Genomic DNA, 14,460 nt, shown 5'->3' on the forward strand with positions numbered 1-14,460 from the left:
GCTGCACGCAAACTGCACTGGCGTCTGGTGTCTGGTAAGGGCGATGGGAGGGACTGTGGCGAGTGCAGTAGCGCTCGCATGAATGCCTCGCCAACTCCAAACGCCTCGTATCACACATCTTCATCTCGACCATTCTGATGCCCAGCCGTAGTTGTAGCCCTCCGATGGCGAACGCAGCACTGTCCTGCAAGTGGACTTTAGTCTGTTAATCTGGCAAATTTGGAGCGTGATGCCGACACACGACGGCCTGCTGTTTGTCGAACGATGTCACGAATCCCTCATGTCCATTGTCAAAAAGATGGTGCAAAGTTTACGGTTAATGCACCATCGGTATTAACCAGGACAGCCCTGGGGCTTGAACAGCAAAGCTCCTACCAGTCCCATAAACTCGGCCCAGCACAGACCAAATCTGCACAAATCTCTAAACGAGAGTTGAGCCCGGTTATTACCCTGAAGGGAAGGTGCCAGGAAATATCAGGGCCTGTAGGTTTGGTCTTGAGGTGGGCCAGAAGACAGCTGTTTGGCACCGGATTCCTGAATCTATCTTCACGGAGCTCTGAGCGCTCCACCCTCGAATGTGTGCGAGTTTGCTCCGGAAAATCTGTTTTCATCTCCACGTGCCCACTCAAGGAGTCGCCAAACATCCCAGTGAACGGGTCCTTAAGACTCAATGGTGGCTCGCCGGAGCTTCGTCCCTCTCCGAAACCGCTCAGCGCTTGCGCCGCTTCACGCGCCGCGGTTTCGCGAGGCCTTTTCCGAACCAACCCGGCGCCGCCAGGCTCCCGGCCGCTGCCACCTTCCCTCCCTCTCCAGCCCTCGCCACATCCTCCCCAGTGCCGTGCGAAAGCTCGCACTCCTCCCCAGGGGCCGCCGCCAGTCCCGTCCTCTCGCCCTTTGGGCAAGCGGCCTCCTCTCCTGCCGCGGATCTCTGCGCGATGACGCAGAGCGGCTCCGGCCCCCCCACCGCTGCCAACGTGGCGGCCGGGGCGATGGGTCGGTGAGAGTGGCTGCCCTCTTCCCCGGGGCTCAGCGGAGTGGCCATGAGGAAGATGGGGTCGGTATCCCTGCCGTACGTGACGACACACACAGCACGCGCACGGCTCACCCCAAAGTGCACATCCGCCTGCCCATACGATGTGTTTGAAAAACAAAACACATGCACATTTGCTGATCCCAAGTGCAGCCTCGGCTAAATTTGGGGTAACTGTTGCTAAATGAACCACCACACTCCCGCACCACCACACCCCCACAGCTTCACACCCCCACACCCGAGGTCACCTTTTCCACAGACCCCGAATAATTTTGAAACCAGGTCTATCAAATCTGTGCAGCAATAAAGTTGAATGCAACGCCGGTAGCAGATCAATTCTGAACGCGATACCAGTCCCCGGGCTGTCTGGGTCCTACTCGGACAGGTGGCCCACCTGCTGTAGGCCGGGATGCCCAGGCCCAGCTGCTGCATGAGGAGGCGCAGAACTTCGTCGCAGGCCGCGTGGATCTTCAGCTCCGCCGCCACGTCCTTGGGCGTCCACTGGCACGCGCGCACGGACGCACGTGGAGGCACGAGCGTTAGCCAGGAGCGGCGGTAGCAGAGACACGCGAACAAGCGCATGCCCCCCCCCCCCCCCCAACACGCAGATCCCCTCCCGCGCCCCCACCTGCAGGTTGACGATGTAGAGCTTGGGTCGCTGAGCGGGGGGCCGCTCCATCCCCCACAGGCACGGGTACCTCCTCAGCACCTGCACCCACATTTGGTGAGGTAGCGGGGGGGCGTGGCGACGGCGTGCTGAGTGGCAGTGCGGTGACTGACGGTTGGCAATGAAGTGATTACCGAATCGTGGCGAGTGGGTGGTGAGTGGGTGGTGAGTGGGTGGTGGGTGGGTGGTGAGTGGGTGGTGAGCGTCGTGGCGAGTGGGTGGTGAGCGTCGTGGTGAGTGGGTGGCGAGCGTCGTGGTGAGCGTCATGGCGAGTGCAGGCCTGCGCAAGCGCGACGCGTCTCACCTTCAGGCTGCTGCCCAGGCACAAGATGGCGTCCGCCTTCCGCGCGGCCCCCGCGGCGCCCGCCCAGTTGAGGGGGCGCTCCAGCGTCCCGCGCTCCCCGAAGTGCACGATGGTGTCGCGCAGGGGCCCCCCGCAGCCCGCCGGCCCCCCGCACGCGCGCCCCGTCTCGTGCCGCCGCACCGCCGTGCGCTCGGTGACGTCGAAGAGCCGCACGACCTGGCGCCCGCACGCCGGGCATGCCTGCGCGGGCAGCGGAACCGCGGGGCGGGCGATGGCGAGAGAGACGCGGGCAGAGGGAGAGACGGGGAGAGACACACGGAGGAGAGAGAGAGAGACGTGCGGTCTCACAACCACAGACTGAAGGGAAGCAGAGGCTTCAGCACACATCACAGGCAGTGTCTTACAACTGGAGTAAGTGGGTCGGGTAAGTGCATGGCAGAGGTCGCAAACGGGTTTTGATTCCTTACCCGTACCCGGCCGCACCAGGGTCGCAAACGGGTACCCGTACCCGTACCCGGCCGTACCCGTACCCTACCCGTACCCGGCCGGGTTCGGGTAGGGTACGGGTATCGGGTACCTGATCGTGACCTCTGGGATGAAGCCATGTTGCAGGCGCGGGTGGGTTGATTCTAGGAACTTGAATTGTGAGAAGAGACAAGACGTTGGGAATTGAGTGACAAACGGTTACTCACCAGTGACTCACGGTCTACCCGTACCCGTACCCGGCCGCACCAGGGTCGCAAACGGGTACCCGTACCCGTACCCGGCCGGGTACGGGTAGTCGGGTATCGGGTAGGGTACGGGTATCGGGTACCCGGTTGCGACCTCTGGTGCATGGGTAAGTGGGTAAGTAGAGGAGTGGGAGAGTAAATTGATGAGTGGTTAGTCAGTGGGTGAGTGAATGGGTTAGTAGGTGGGTGAGTAAGTCGGTGAGGGAGTGGGTGAATGGTCAGTGAGTGGCCGGTGAGTGGGCGGTGAGTGGCCGGTGAGTGGCGGGTGAGTGGCGGGTGAGTGGCGGGTGAGTGGCGGGTGAGTGGGCGGTGAGTGGCCGGTGAGTGGCGGGTGAGTGGCGGGTGAGTGGCGGGTGAGTGGGCGGTGAGTGGCGGGTGAGTGGCGGGTGAGTGGCGGGTGAGTGGGCGGTGAGTGGCGGGTGAGTGGCGGGTGAGTGGCGGGTGAGTGGCGGGTGAGTGGGCGGTGAGTGGCGGGTGAGTGGCGGGTGAGTGGCGGGTGAGTGGGCGGTGAGTGGGCGGTGAGTGGCGGGTGAGTGGCGGGTGAGTGGCGGGTGAGTGGGCGGTGAGTGGGCGGTGAGTGGCGGGTGAGTGGCGGGTGAGTGGCGGTGAGTGGGCGGTGAGTGGCGGGTGAGTGGGCGGGTGAGTGGCGGGTGAGTGGCGGGTGAGTGGCGGGTGAGTGGGCGGTGAGTGGCGGTGAGTGGCGGGTGAGTGGCGGGTGAGTGGCGGTGAGTGGCGGGTGAGTGGGCGGTGAGTGGGCGGTGAGTGGCGGGTGAGTGGGCGGTGAGTGGGCGGTGAGTGGCCGGTGAGTGGCGGGTGAGTGGCGGGTGAGTGGCGGTGAGTGGGCGGTGAGTGGCGGTGAGTGGCGGGTGAGTGGGCGGGTGAGTGGGCGGTGAGTGGCGGGTGAGTGGCGGGTGAGTGGCGGGTGAGTGGCGGGTGAGTGGCGGGTGAGTGGCGGGTGAGTGGCGGGTGAGTGGCGGGTGAGTGGCGGGTGAGTGGCGAGTCGGTGCTGACCTCCATGTACATGTTGCCGTGCAGCTCGCTGAGTGCGTTGGGGTCGAGGCCGCTCCGCACGTGCAGCCCGTCACAGTTCTGCGACACCACGTGCTGCACCTGCCGCACACACACACGACCCCCGTGTGTGCTGCTTGACATCTGTCAAAACACTGGGCATCTGTAGAAATACATATTCTGATTCAGATTGCCAGTGAGCACCTATGGAGGCCAGCATGGCAAACGAAAGAGCGGTGATGTTTACACAGATTTTCGTCACTGATTTTGGCCGTGAGTGGGAATTGAACCAATACATTACTATTCCTTCAACGCACACAGACACGCAGACACATGCAGACACAAAGAAAGATACAGATACACATATACAAAAGACAGGGATCCCCGTACAACCTTAACAAACTGTTGGGGCAAGTGCTGTTAGCGAGTGCTTATGAAGGCCGGCACGGCACACGAGGGGGTGGGTGACCAAGACCACGGCCAGCCGCCTTTGTCTCCCTAGTGGCGATGTTTACACACCACACCAGGTACTCATTTGAGGCCGAGTCGACCTACGTTGAGGCCCAGAACCGGTTCAGATAATCGTCACTTGTGTTGGTCGTGAACGGGAATCGAACCTGGGTGGCCAGGTTCCTAGTGCAGCGCGCTCACCACTACACTACCGCTCATACACAGATACACACACTCACACGTGGACCCTTAAAGATAACAATGACTGCCATTCACCGCTAAGTGCGAGGTGCTTGCACCAGGCTAGTCTCAGCATGTCACAGAGCAGAATTGACTGAGATGACTGGCAGATGCACCACCTGTGCTTTCCGCTCTCCCACATGGCCGTGTTTTATCTGCCCGGCGCTCCGCTCGTTCCTCCACCCTTCGCTGCTGCGACTGCGCGTGGGTGTGATGTGCGTGGCGAGTGGTGTGGAAGTTTGGGGGTGTGAGTGGCAAGGGGGCTAAATGGTAAGTGCGTGGCTCACCAGCCCCTCGCGATGCAGCTGTGCGAGACACATGTGTGTGAGCGTGGGCTCGGCGTCGCTCAGCTCCACCATCCTGCACACACACACACACGGGCAGGGGGAAAGATTTACACACACGCACACAACATAGCCTATTGCCATTTTCTTGGTTCTTTCGGTAAAGTCACGTAGAAGGAAAATAATAAAAATAAACATAATAAAATAAAATAATTCTCACGACGTTTCTTATATTATTTTTTATTTTATTATGTTCTATTATTATTTTATTATTTCCCTTCTACGTGACTTTACCGAAAGAACCAAGAAGATGGATCCCTGCAGTCACGAAAGGTTTAAGTCGAAATATTGTCATTTTGTTAATTAAGTGGCGGTGATGCCACCGTCACGCTTGGTGCGCTTTGAGGCCAATGAAAGTGTGGAAGGCTCACTCTGCTATCAGGAAGTCACGGGGCAGACCCAAGTGGGTGTGTGTTGCACGTGTGTGTGTGTGTGTTGCACGTGTGTGTGTTTTTGCACGTGTGTGTGTTGCACGTGTGTGTGTTGCACGTGTGTGTGTGTTGCACGTGTGTGTGTTGCACGTGTGTGTGTGTGTTGCACGTGTGTGTGTGTTGCACGTGTGTGTGTGTTGCACGTGTGTGTGTGTTGCACGTGTGTGTGTGTGTTGCACGTGTGTGTGTGTGTGTGTTGCACGTGTGTGCGTGTGTTCCTTGAGAAGGGTCTTCGTTTCGCAACACGTACATCCACGCCACACACACACACACACAAGCTCGTTCCACATAGCAAGCACTCCCGCATCTCCCCCCCGACTTACCCGACGCTCTGTCCCCTCTTCAGCAGCGTCCACACCCCACGCGGCCCCCGGTAGTCCGGGATGGCGGCCGCCTGCGCCACGGACACACGGCCCAGAGAGGTGAATGATGAGGGGAGAGCGACGAGTGTGTTCGTGCGGTGTGCGTTAGCACGCTGTGAAAATGGGTGATGGTTACAGTGATCATGTGGAACTTTGGGGAGGGGGAGAGCCGGGGGAGAGGGTGGGGTGGGGTGGGGAGGGAGAGGGTGGGGTGGGAGAGGGTGGGGTGGGGTGGGAGAGGGTGGGGTGGGGTGGGAGAGGGTGGGGTGGGGTGGGAGAGGGTGGGGTGGGGTGGGAGAGGGTGGGGTGGGGTGGGAGAGGGTGGGGTGGGGTGGGGTGGGAGAGGGTGGGGTGGGGTGGGGAGGGAGAGGGTGGGGTGGGGTGGGAGAGGGTGGGGTGGGGAGGGGAGGGAGAGGGTGGGGTGGGGTGGGAGAGGGTGGGGTGGGGAGAGGGTGGGGTGGGAGAGGGTGGGGTGGGGTGGGAGAGGGTGGGGTGGGGAGAGGTGGGGAGAGGAGAGGGTGGGGTGGGGTGGGGTGGGGAGGGAGCGGCCCCCACCGTGCTGATGCCGGCCCCCGTGTAGGCGACGAGGCAGCGTGCTCCGCGCACGGCCCCCGCCAGGAGAGACACCTTGCGCTGCAGCTCCTCGGCAGACTCGTGTCTCTGCGCGCACGGACACGCCGTGCGTCGTGAGCGAGGAGGGGTGTCTCTGTGAGGTGCGAGCGAAGAGGTGAGGTGAGGCGGTGCTCACGGTGAGCGATGCCGTGCCCCCCCCCCCGTACCTCGTCGGAGCGGCCCCGCACGGCTCGGGTGCGCTCCTCGCGTCGTCTCAATCGCTGCCAGAGCTCGGGGTACGCGGAGAGAGCAGCGTGCTCAGCAGGGGACCACGACGAGGGGCACCTCGTCACGACGGCCCGCAGCTACACCCCACGCACACACCACACACACACAGCATGGAATACACACACACACCACTCACACACACAGCATGTAATACACACACACACCACTCACACACACAGCATGGAATACACACACACCACTCACACACACAGCATGGAATACACACACACCACGCACACACACAGCATGGAATACACACACACCACTCACACACACAGCATGGACTACACACACACACCACTCACACACACAGCATGGAATACACACACAGCATGGAATACACACACAGCATGGAATACACACACAGCATGGAATACACACACACTCCACTCACACACACAGCATGGAATACACACACACCACGCACACACACAGCATGGAATACACACACACACCACTCACACACACAGCATGGAATACACACACACACCACTCACACACACAGTATGGAATACACACACAGCATGGAATACACACACACACCACTCACACACACAGCATGGAATACACACACCACTCACACACACAGCATAGAATACACACACATACCACTCACACACACAGCATGGAATACACACGCAGCATGGAATACACACACAGCATGGACTACACACACACACCACTCACACACACAGCATGAACTCCACACACCATGTACACACGATACGCAATGCACGGTCTACACACACACACACACGCACACACGCGTAACACACACGCACACGTGTAACACACACACACACGTGTAACACACGCACACACGCGTAACACACACGCACACGTGTAACACACACACACACGTGTAACACACACGTGTAACACACACGCACACGTGTAACACACACACACACGTGTAACACACACACACACACACGTGTAACACACACACACACACACGTGTAACACACACACACACGTGTAACACACACACACACGTGTAACACACACACACACGTGTAACACACACACACAACACGTGTAACACACACACACACAACACGTGTAACACACACACACACAACACGTGTAACACACACACACACAACACGTGTAACACACACACACGCGTAACACACACACCACGTGTAACACACACACACACACGTGTAACACACACACACACACGTGTAACACACACACACACACACGTGTAACACACACACACACGTGTAACACACACACACACACGTGTAACACACACACACACACGTGTAACACACACACACACGTGTAACACACACACAACACGTGTAACACACACACAACACGTGTAACACACACACAACACGTGTAACACACACACTCACGTGTAACACACACACAACACGTGTAACACACACACAACACGTGTAACACACACTCACGTGTAACACACACACGTGTAACACACACACACACACACGTGTAACACACACACACACACACACGTGTAACACACACACACACACACACGTGTAACACACACACACACACGTGTAACACACACACTCACGTGTAACACACACACACAACACGTGTAACACACACACAACACGTGTAACACACACACAACACGTGTAACACACACACTCACGTGTAACACACACACAACACGTGTAACACACACACAACACGTGTAACACACACACACACGTGTAACACACACACAACACGTGTAACACACACACTCACGTGTAACACACACACTCACGTGTAACACACACACAACACGTGTAACACACACACAACACGTGTAACACACACACGTGTAACACACACACACACGTGTAACACACACACACACGTGTAACACACACACACACGTGTAACACACACACACACGTGTAACACACACACAACACGTGTAACACACACACACACGTGTAACACACACACACACACGTGTAACACACACACACACACACGTGTAACACACACACGTGTAACACACACACACGTGTAACACACACACACGTGTAACACACACACAACACGTGTAACACACACACACACACGTGTAACACACACACGTGTAACACACACACGTGTAACACACACACACACGTGTAACACACACACACGTGTAACACACACACACACACGTGTAACACACACACACGTGTAACACACACACACACGTGTAACACACACACACGTGTAACACACACACAACACGTGTAACACACACACGTGTAACAACGTCGCAGTACCCGACACGCTCACGGACATCTCGCAGTCCACTCTCGACGAGGAATGGAGACGGTGGTGATGGTGGTGATGGTGGGGGGGGGGTTTGTGTCGAGGTGAAGTTGAAAAACAGCGGACGCGCGCACACCTTGAATGTCGAGCCACTCGGTATCCCTGATTACACAACCCCCTCACTAACACAGCACTAACACAGCACTAACTAACACAGCACTAACACTACACACACAGCACACAGCCCCGTGTAGCCTGTAACATGCTGCTGGGGCAAGTGCTATTAGCGAGCACCTATGAAGGCCGGCACGGTACACGAGGGGGTGGGTGGCCAGCACCACGCCCGGCCGCCTTTGTCTCCCCAGTGGTGATGTTTACTACACATCGCACCGGGTACTCGTTTGAGGCTGAGTCGACCTAGGAGGAGGCCCAGGACCAGGTTACTGATAACCGTCACTGGGTGTTGGTCGTGAGCGGGAATCGAACCCGGGTTTCGTAGCGAAGCGTAGCGCTAACCACCACACTACCGCCCCCCACAACAACAACCACCAACACGAAGTGGCGGTGACGTCACCACGGCTCTTGTGCCAGGCTAGGTGCACGTTGAGGTCATGTGAAGTGTTGAACGCCCGCCGGCAGGAGGGTTACGGGGCAGACCCAGCAGGTGCCGCACGGGTCGACTGATTCAGACGACTGGCACCACCTGTGCCCCCCACTGTGCGAGACAACAAACAACCACCACCAACACGAAGTGGCGGTGACGTCACCACGGCGCTTGTGCCAGGCCATGTGCACCTTGAGACACACACACACGGCACGCAACCACCGCACGCTCCCGCCTCTCACCCGCTTCTCGGTCTCGGCGCGCTCCTCGCGCCGCCTCCGCTGCGCCGCCGCCTCCGCCTTCCTCGCCTCGCGCGACGACAACAACGACAACGGCGGCGACGCCATCGTCTCCAGGACACTGGTTGCACTGACGTCAATGACGTCATTCACGCCCGCGGTGACGTCATTTACGCCCGCGGTGACGTCATTTACGCCCGCGGTGACGTCATTGACGCCCGCGGCGACGCCATTGACGCCCGCGGTGACGTCATTCACGCCCGCGGTGACGTCGTTCACGCCCGCGGTGACGTCATTTACGCCCGCGGTGACGTCGTTCACGCCCGCGGTGACGTCGTTCACGCCCGCGGTGACGTCATTGACGCCCGCGGCGACGCCATTGACGCCCGCGGCGACGCCATTGACGCGGTGACGTCGTGTTCTCTCGCCCGCGAAACGACGTCACGCACCTACATGACGTCACGCACGCAGCATCGCGGGGGGTGTGTGGGTCCGCGTCATTTGTTCGATTGGACCGCGGACTGTCGTGACGTCACGCGGACACCCACACCGCTTGGTGGCGATGACGTCACAACGATGTTTGTTGCTCGGGGCAACGGGGCCACGTGGAGCGTGGAAGTCTGGAGTTTGCTGGCGAGAGATCACGGCACAGAGCCACAGGTGCCATGGGGTCCACCACGAGATGACTTGGCAGATGGACCTCCTGTGACCCCCGTCCCACGCCCTCACTGTGATATAAATCACTGCGTTTTATCCGCCCGGTCCTCCGCTCGTTGTTGTGAGCGTCGCTCGTCTCGCCCTGTTGCTGGAGGGCGACTGCCTCCCATTTGCCCAGTAGTAGCAGCAGCGTCCTTCACGAGCCTCTCCTCCACAGAGGCCGATCTTGGCACTGGCTGATTGCTCGTCTTCGACAAGTCCGCTCAGCTCCACATCCTCCATCATACACTGGGAGTGTCATTGCTGCCAGCTATGGCTGCATGTTTGGTCATACGTCTTCTTGGTTCTTTCGGTAAAGTCACGTAGAAGGGAAGTAATAAAAATAAAACATAATAAAATAATTCTCACGACGTTTCGGCCACAATGCGTTGTGGCCGAAACGTCGTGAGAATTATTTTATTGTTTTATTTTTATTATTTTATTATTTCCCTTCTACGTGACTTTACCGAAAGAACCAAGAAGATGAATCCCTACAGTCACGAAAGCTTTAAATCGAAATTTTGGTCATACGTGTTATGTATATCGTTTATTGTTCAATTTAAATCACAGTTCCTATGATTACTGTTGTTACATTGTTTTTATAGCTTTATTTTAGTGATTTGAAAACATATGGTTAATCTAAATTGTCTTATGGTTGTTGTTGTTGGCTTGCACCAACTTTGTGATTTTTTCAAGTATCAAGTACAGCTGTCGTGGCTGTGACGGTTCCACCTGAAGACGGAAGCTTGTGTTGCCTCCGAAACGTCGTGATTTTTATTTTATTTTATTTTTTTAATGTTTTACCTACGTGACTTTACCGAAAAAACCTAAGAATATGAATCATTGCAGTCACGAAAGTTTCAAATCTAGCGTTTTAATACTTTTTTTTTGGGGGGGGGGGATATTTGCTGGTTTATTGCAGGATGTTTCTGTTACGCGTCGTCACTTTAAAAATGTTCTGTGTTCATATTTTGTTTGTTGCGGTTGCACCCGACTCAAGAGCCGCATGGCTCACAGGGCTCTACCTAATAAATGAAACTTGAAACTTGAAAACTTGAAACTCCAGTAGCCGCATCTTCTCCAGCCCGGGCCGTTGCCCCTTTATCCAACCTCTACCGGGCCAAACACAAGCTGCTTGGGCATGCGGGCTACGTGACCCAGCCAACGCCACCGCCCCTAACACCATCACGAATCAAGACCGACACCGCACGTCTGTTCACAAGCCTTTATTGCCAAGACTCGAACACCTCCTGGACTCCGCCTTATCTTTCTACACACTCGCCTGCTCACAATCCTCGACTCTATTCACAACCCTCTACTCTATTCACTCCTACACTAATCTCTATTCACAGCCCTATAATCGCATTTCTCTATTCACACCCCTCTATTTACAACCCCCCTAATTCAGAATCCACTACACACGCTACTCCCACGCTATTCACGTCTCCTATCCGTAATCACCTCTTCACCAGGGGAGGAGGGGGGGGGGGTCACGAGGGAGAGGGTGGAGGATGGGGTGGGTGGGGGGCAGACACAAGCGCAGGAGGAGGAGGGAGGGAGGGGGGGTGCTCGCGAGAGGGTGACTCTCAGCGCTCACGGTCAGAGCCTATGGGTTGGGTCAGGGGGGGGGGGGGGGTGCGAGGTCGGGGTCAAGAGTTGGGGGGGTCAGGAGCCGGAGGAGCCGGAGGAGCCGGAGGAGCCGGAGGAGCCGGGAGCAGCGCGAGGAGGAGGAGGAGCTGGGGAGGAGGGGGCCACGCTGCTCGTTGTGGAGGAGAGGCTCCGCGCGAGTCGGACGCCAGGGGGGGGCACGCGGGAGGGGGGCCGCAGGGATGAGGGCGCCCCCCCGCCCGTGTACACCCCGGCGCGGCACGGGGAGCTCGAAGCCTGTGCAGGGGAGACAGGGCTCAGCGGGGGGCAGGACACCCCCCCCCCCCACGCGGAGAGCGGACGGTGACGGCATTCGCAGAGGGCATGGAGGGGGGGGGGCATGCCGATTTGGGGTCCACTTGGGCATGCAGGGGGGCAGTGGGGCATGCAGAGGGGGGCAGTGGAACATGCAGAGGGGGGTAGTGGGGCAAGCAGATTTGGGTTCCACTTGGGCATGCAGAGGGTAGCAGTGGAGCATGCAGGGGGAGTGTGGGGGGCAGTGGGGACATTGCGGGGGGGGGGGGCAGTGGGGCATGCAGAGCGGGGGACACTTGGACGTGCAGTGCCCCCTCGTGTGGTGAGCGGCGGTGATGACGAGACGCGGTTATTTGCGAAGAACACTTTTGACTGACTAAGCGGAGTGGTTGACCAGCTCGGCGCGCGACACAACAAGCGTGAATGATAACAGCGAAACAGCGAACCACGCACAGCAACAGCGGATGGATCATAGCAAGCGCAGGCAGCAGGATGGCTCCGTGTTCACACGGGGAAGATGTGCCGCTACCTCGGCATATCCTGTGCCTTCTAAACATGTCAACGGTGGTCGTGTGTGTACCTGTGTCGTTGTGTATATGTGTGTGTGTACGTATGTGTGTGTAATTCTCTGTGTGTGTGCAATTCTGTGTGTGTGTGTAATTCGGTATGTATAATTATGTTTGTATGCAGGTGCTCGCTAACAGCACTTGCCCCTACAGTCTGTTACGGCTATAAGGGGGATCTTTATCTTTGTATGTCCGACTGAAGCTCCTCTTCTGTAGCAGACAGAGAATCCGGTGTCTGTGCAGGACCACCCTGGCCTGAGACCACCATACTGGGTCTCCACGACCTTGTCAGCGCGCTGCTTGGCAAGGGGATGTTGCAGAATCCAGGACCTTTGTTTGACCAGTTCAAGGAGTTTTCCGTGGCTGTGCCAGTGGAATTTCTGCAGATACAGTGGCAGCTTGATCGATGCCTTTGTGCGCTAGAGGGATGGCTCCTTATTGGTCAACCAAATCTGTAATGCTGATGGATCAGGTTACCGCTGTTCACTTTCACGAGTTCTGCTACTGTAGTTGGAGCATGCCACCACGAGGTGGGGCCTTTCCATCAGTCCTGACAACAGAGCACTCGTCTCGGTATTCTATGTCACGCGACACCCACCCCCGTAAATTCTCCACCAGTACTAAGGTAATGGCAGAGGAGGATTGAGGGGTTTGATTGCCTGGCCAGAATGCTCGTGACAGCTCCAACTTGGCAGCGGAGGTCTCCCTCCAACTCAGTCGAGCAGCGTAATCTTGTTTTATTGGCTGCGTGACGCTCTGCGGAAACTACCTGGCCTGTCGCTTAAATGTTGGGTCTTCCCGGCGACAATTATGCCCCATCCATGTTTGTATGCTTGCAAAACGTGGACCCTTTTAAGGGACACCTGTGCCGGATAAAAACATTCAGGCTGTCGTGCCTACGATCCTTTTCATTATTTGCAGGAGGGCTCATGAAAACCATGATATTTCACTGTGTAGGTCAAATGCCCAGCCACCACGTGCCCGAGCAGCTTTTGACTGGCCAGACAGAGGGGAATAAATGGGTGTGGCACGGGAGTGATGTGGTACAGGAGGATATGGAGCTGAGTGGACTTGATCGGCCCTTGTGGTGGAGGCTCGTGAAGGACGCTACTGGGCAGCTGGAAACAGTCGCTCTCCAGCAAGAGCGGAGGAGCAACGCTCACAACAACGAGCGGAGCACCGGGCGGATAAAATACAACGAGGTGGGTCAGGAGAAAGCACAACTGGTGCATCTGCCAGTCAGCTGACTCTGTTAATTCATACCACACTTCACATGGCCTCAAAGTGCACCTAGCCTGATAAATGAGGAAGCAACGTCACTGCCACTTGGTCTAGAATAGCGATTGTTTTTGTGTGCGAGGCATTTGTCTACAACATGTGTGTGCGGGGTTCAGTAATGGTGTGTGCGTTGCCCGTGTGTGCTGCGTGTGTGTGTGCTGCGTGTGTGTGTGCTGCGTGTGTGTGTGTGTGCTGCCTGTGTGTGCTGCGTGTGTGTGTGTGCTGCCCGTGTGTGCTGCGTGTGTGTGTGCTGCGTGTGTGTGTGTGCTGCGTGTGTGTGTGCTGCGTGTGTGTGTGTGCTGCGTGTGTGTGTGTGCTGCGTGTGTGTGTGCTGCGTGTGTATGTGTGCTGCCTGTTTGTGCTGCGTGTGTGTGTGCTGCGTGTGTGTGTGCTGCGTGTGTGTGTGTGCTGCCTGTGTGTGCTGCGTGTGTGTGTGTGCTGCCCGTGTGTGCTGCGTGTGTGTGTGCTGCGTGTGTGTGTGTGCTGCGTGTGTGTGTGCTGCGTGTGTGTGTGTGCTGCGTGTGTGTGTG

The 14,460-nt window shown here is 57.3% G+C and overlaps 1 protein-coding gene across 1 annotated transcript; it reads right to left on the bottom strand.

Moving 5' to 3' along the window:
- Positions 1-8: 8 nt before the first annotated feature.
- SIRT7 (sirtuin 7) lies at positions 9-9,618 on the bottom strand. The gene is made up of 10 exons (XM_061556671.1): positions 9,492-9,618; positions 6,347-6,484; positions 6,123-6,227; positions 5,529-5,599; positions 4,718-4,790; positions 3,744-3,842; positions 2,002-2,241; positions 1,659-1,739; positions 1,425-1,531; positions 9-1,064 (listed from the first exon to the last, which is right to left on the bottom strand). Exons 1-10 carry the CDS (start codon positions 9,594-9,596, stop codon positions 710-712), a joined length of 1,374 nt encoding a protein of 457 aa, XP_061412655.1. The 5' UTR covers positions 9,597-9,618; the 3' UTR covers positions 9-709.
- Between the last annotated feature and the right edge of the window lie 4,842 nt (positions 9,619-14,460).

Source organism: Lethenteron reissneri, chromosome 3, assembly GCF_015708825.2.
Source record: "Lethenteron reissneri isolate LAM-NWPU_2019-01 chromosome 3, ASM1570882v1, whole genome shotgun sequence".
Taxonomy (NCBI): Eukaryota; Metazoa; Chordata; class Hyperoartia; order Petromyzontiformes; family Petromyzontidae; genus Lethenteron; species Lethenteron reissneri.

Coding starts and splice junctions, on each gene's coding strand:
- SIRT7 (XM_061556671.1), bottom strand. CDS start 9,596: ATGGCGTCGCCGCCGTTGTCGTTGTTGTCGTCGCGCGAGGCGAGGAAG. Junction 3,843..4,717: donor AGCTGCATCGCGAGGGGCTG/GTGAGCCACGCA, acceptor TGTGTGCGGCAG/GTGCAGCACGTGGTGTCGCA. Junction 2,242..3,743: donor ACGGCAACATGTACATGGAG/GTCAGCACCGAC, acceptor CTGCCCGCGCAG/GCATGCCCGGCGTGCGGGCG.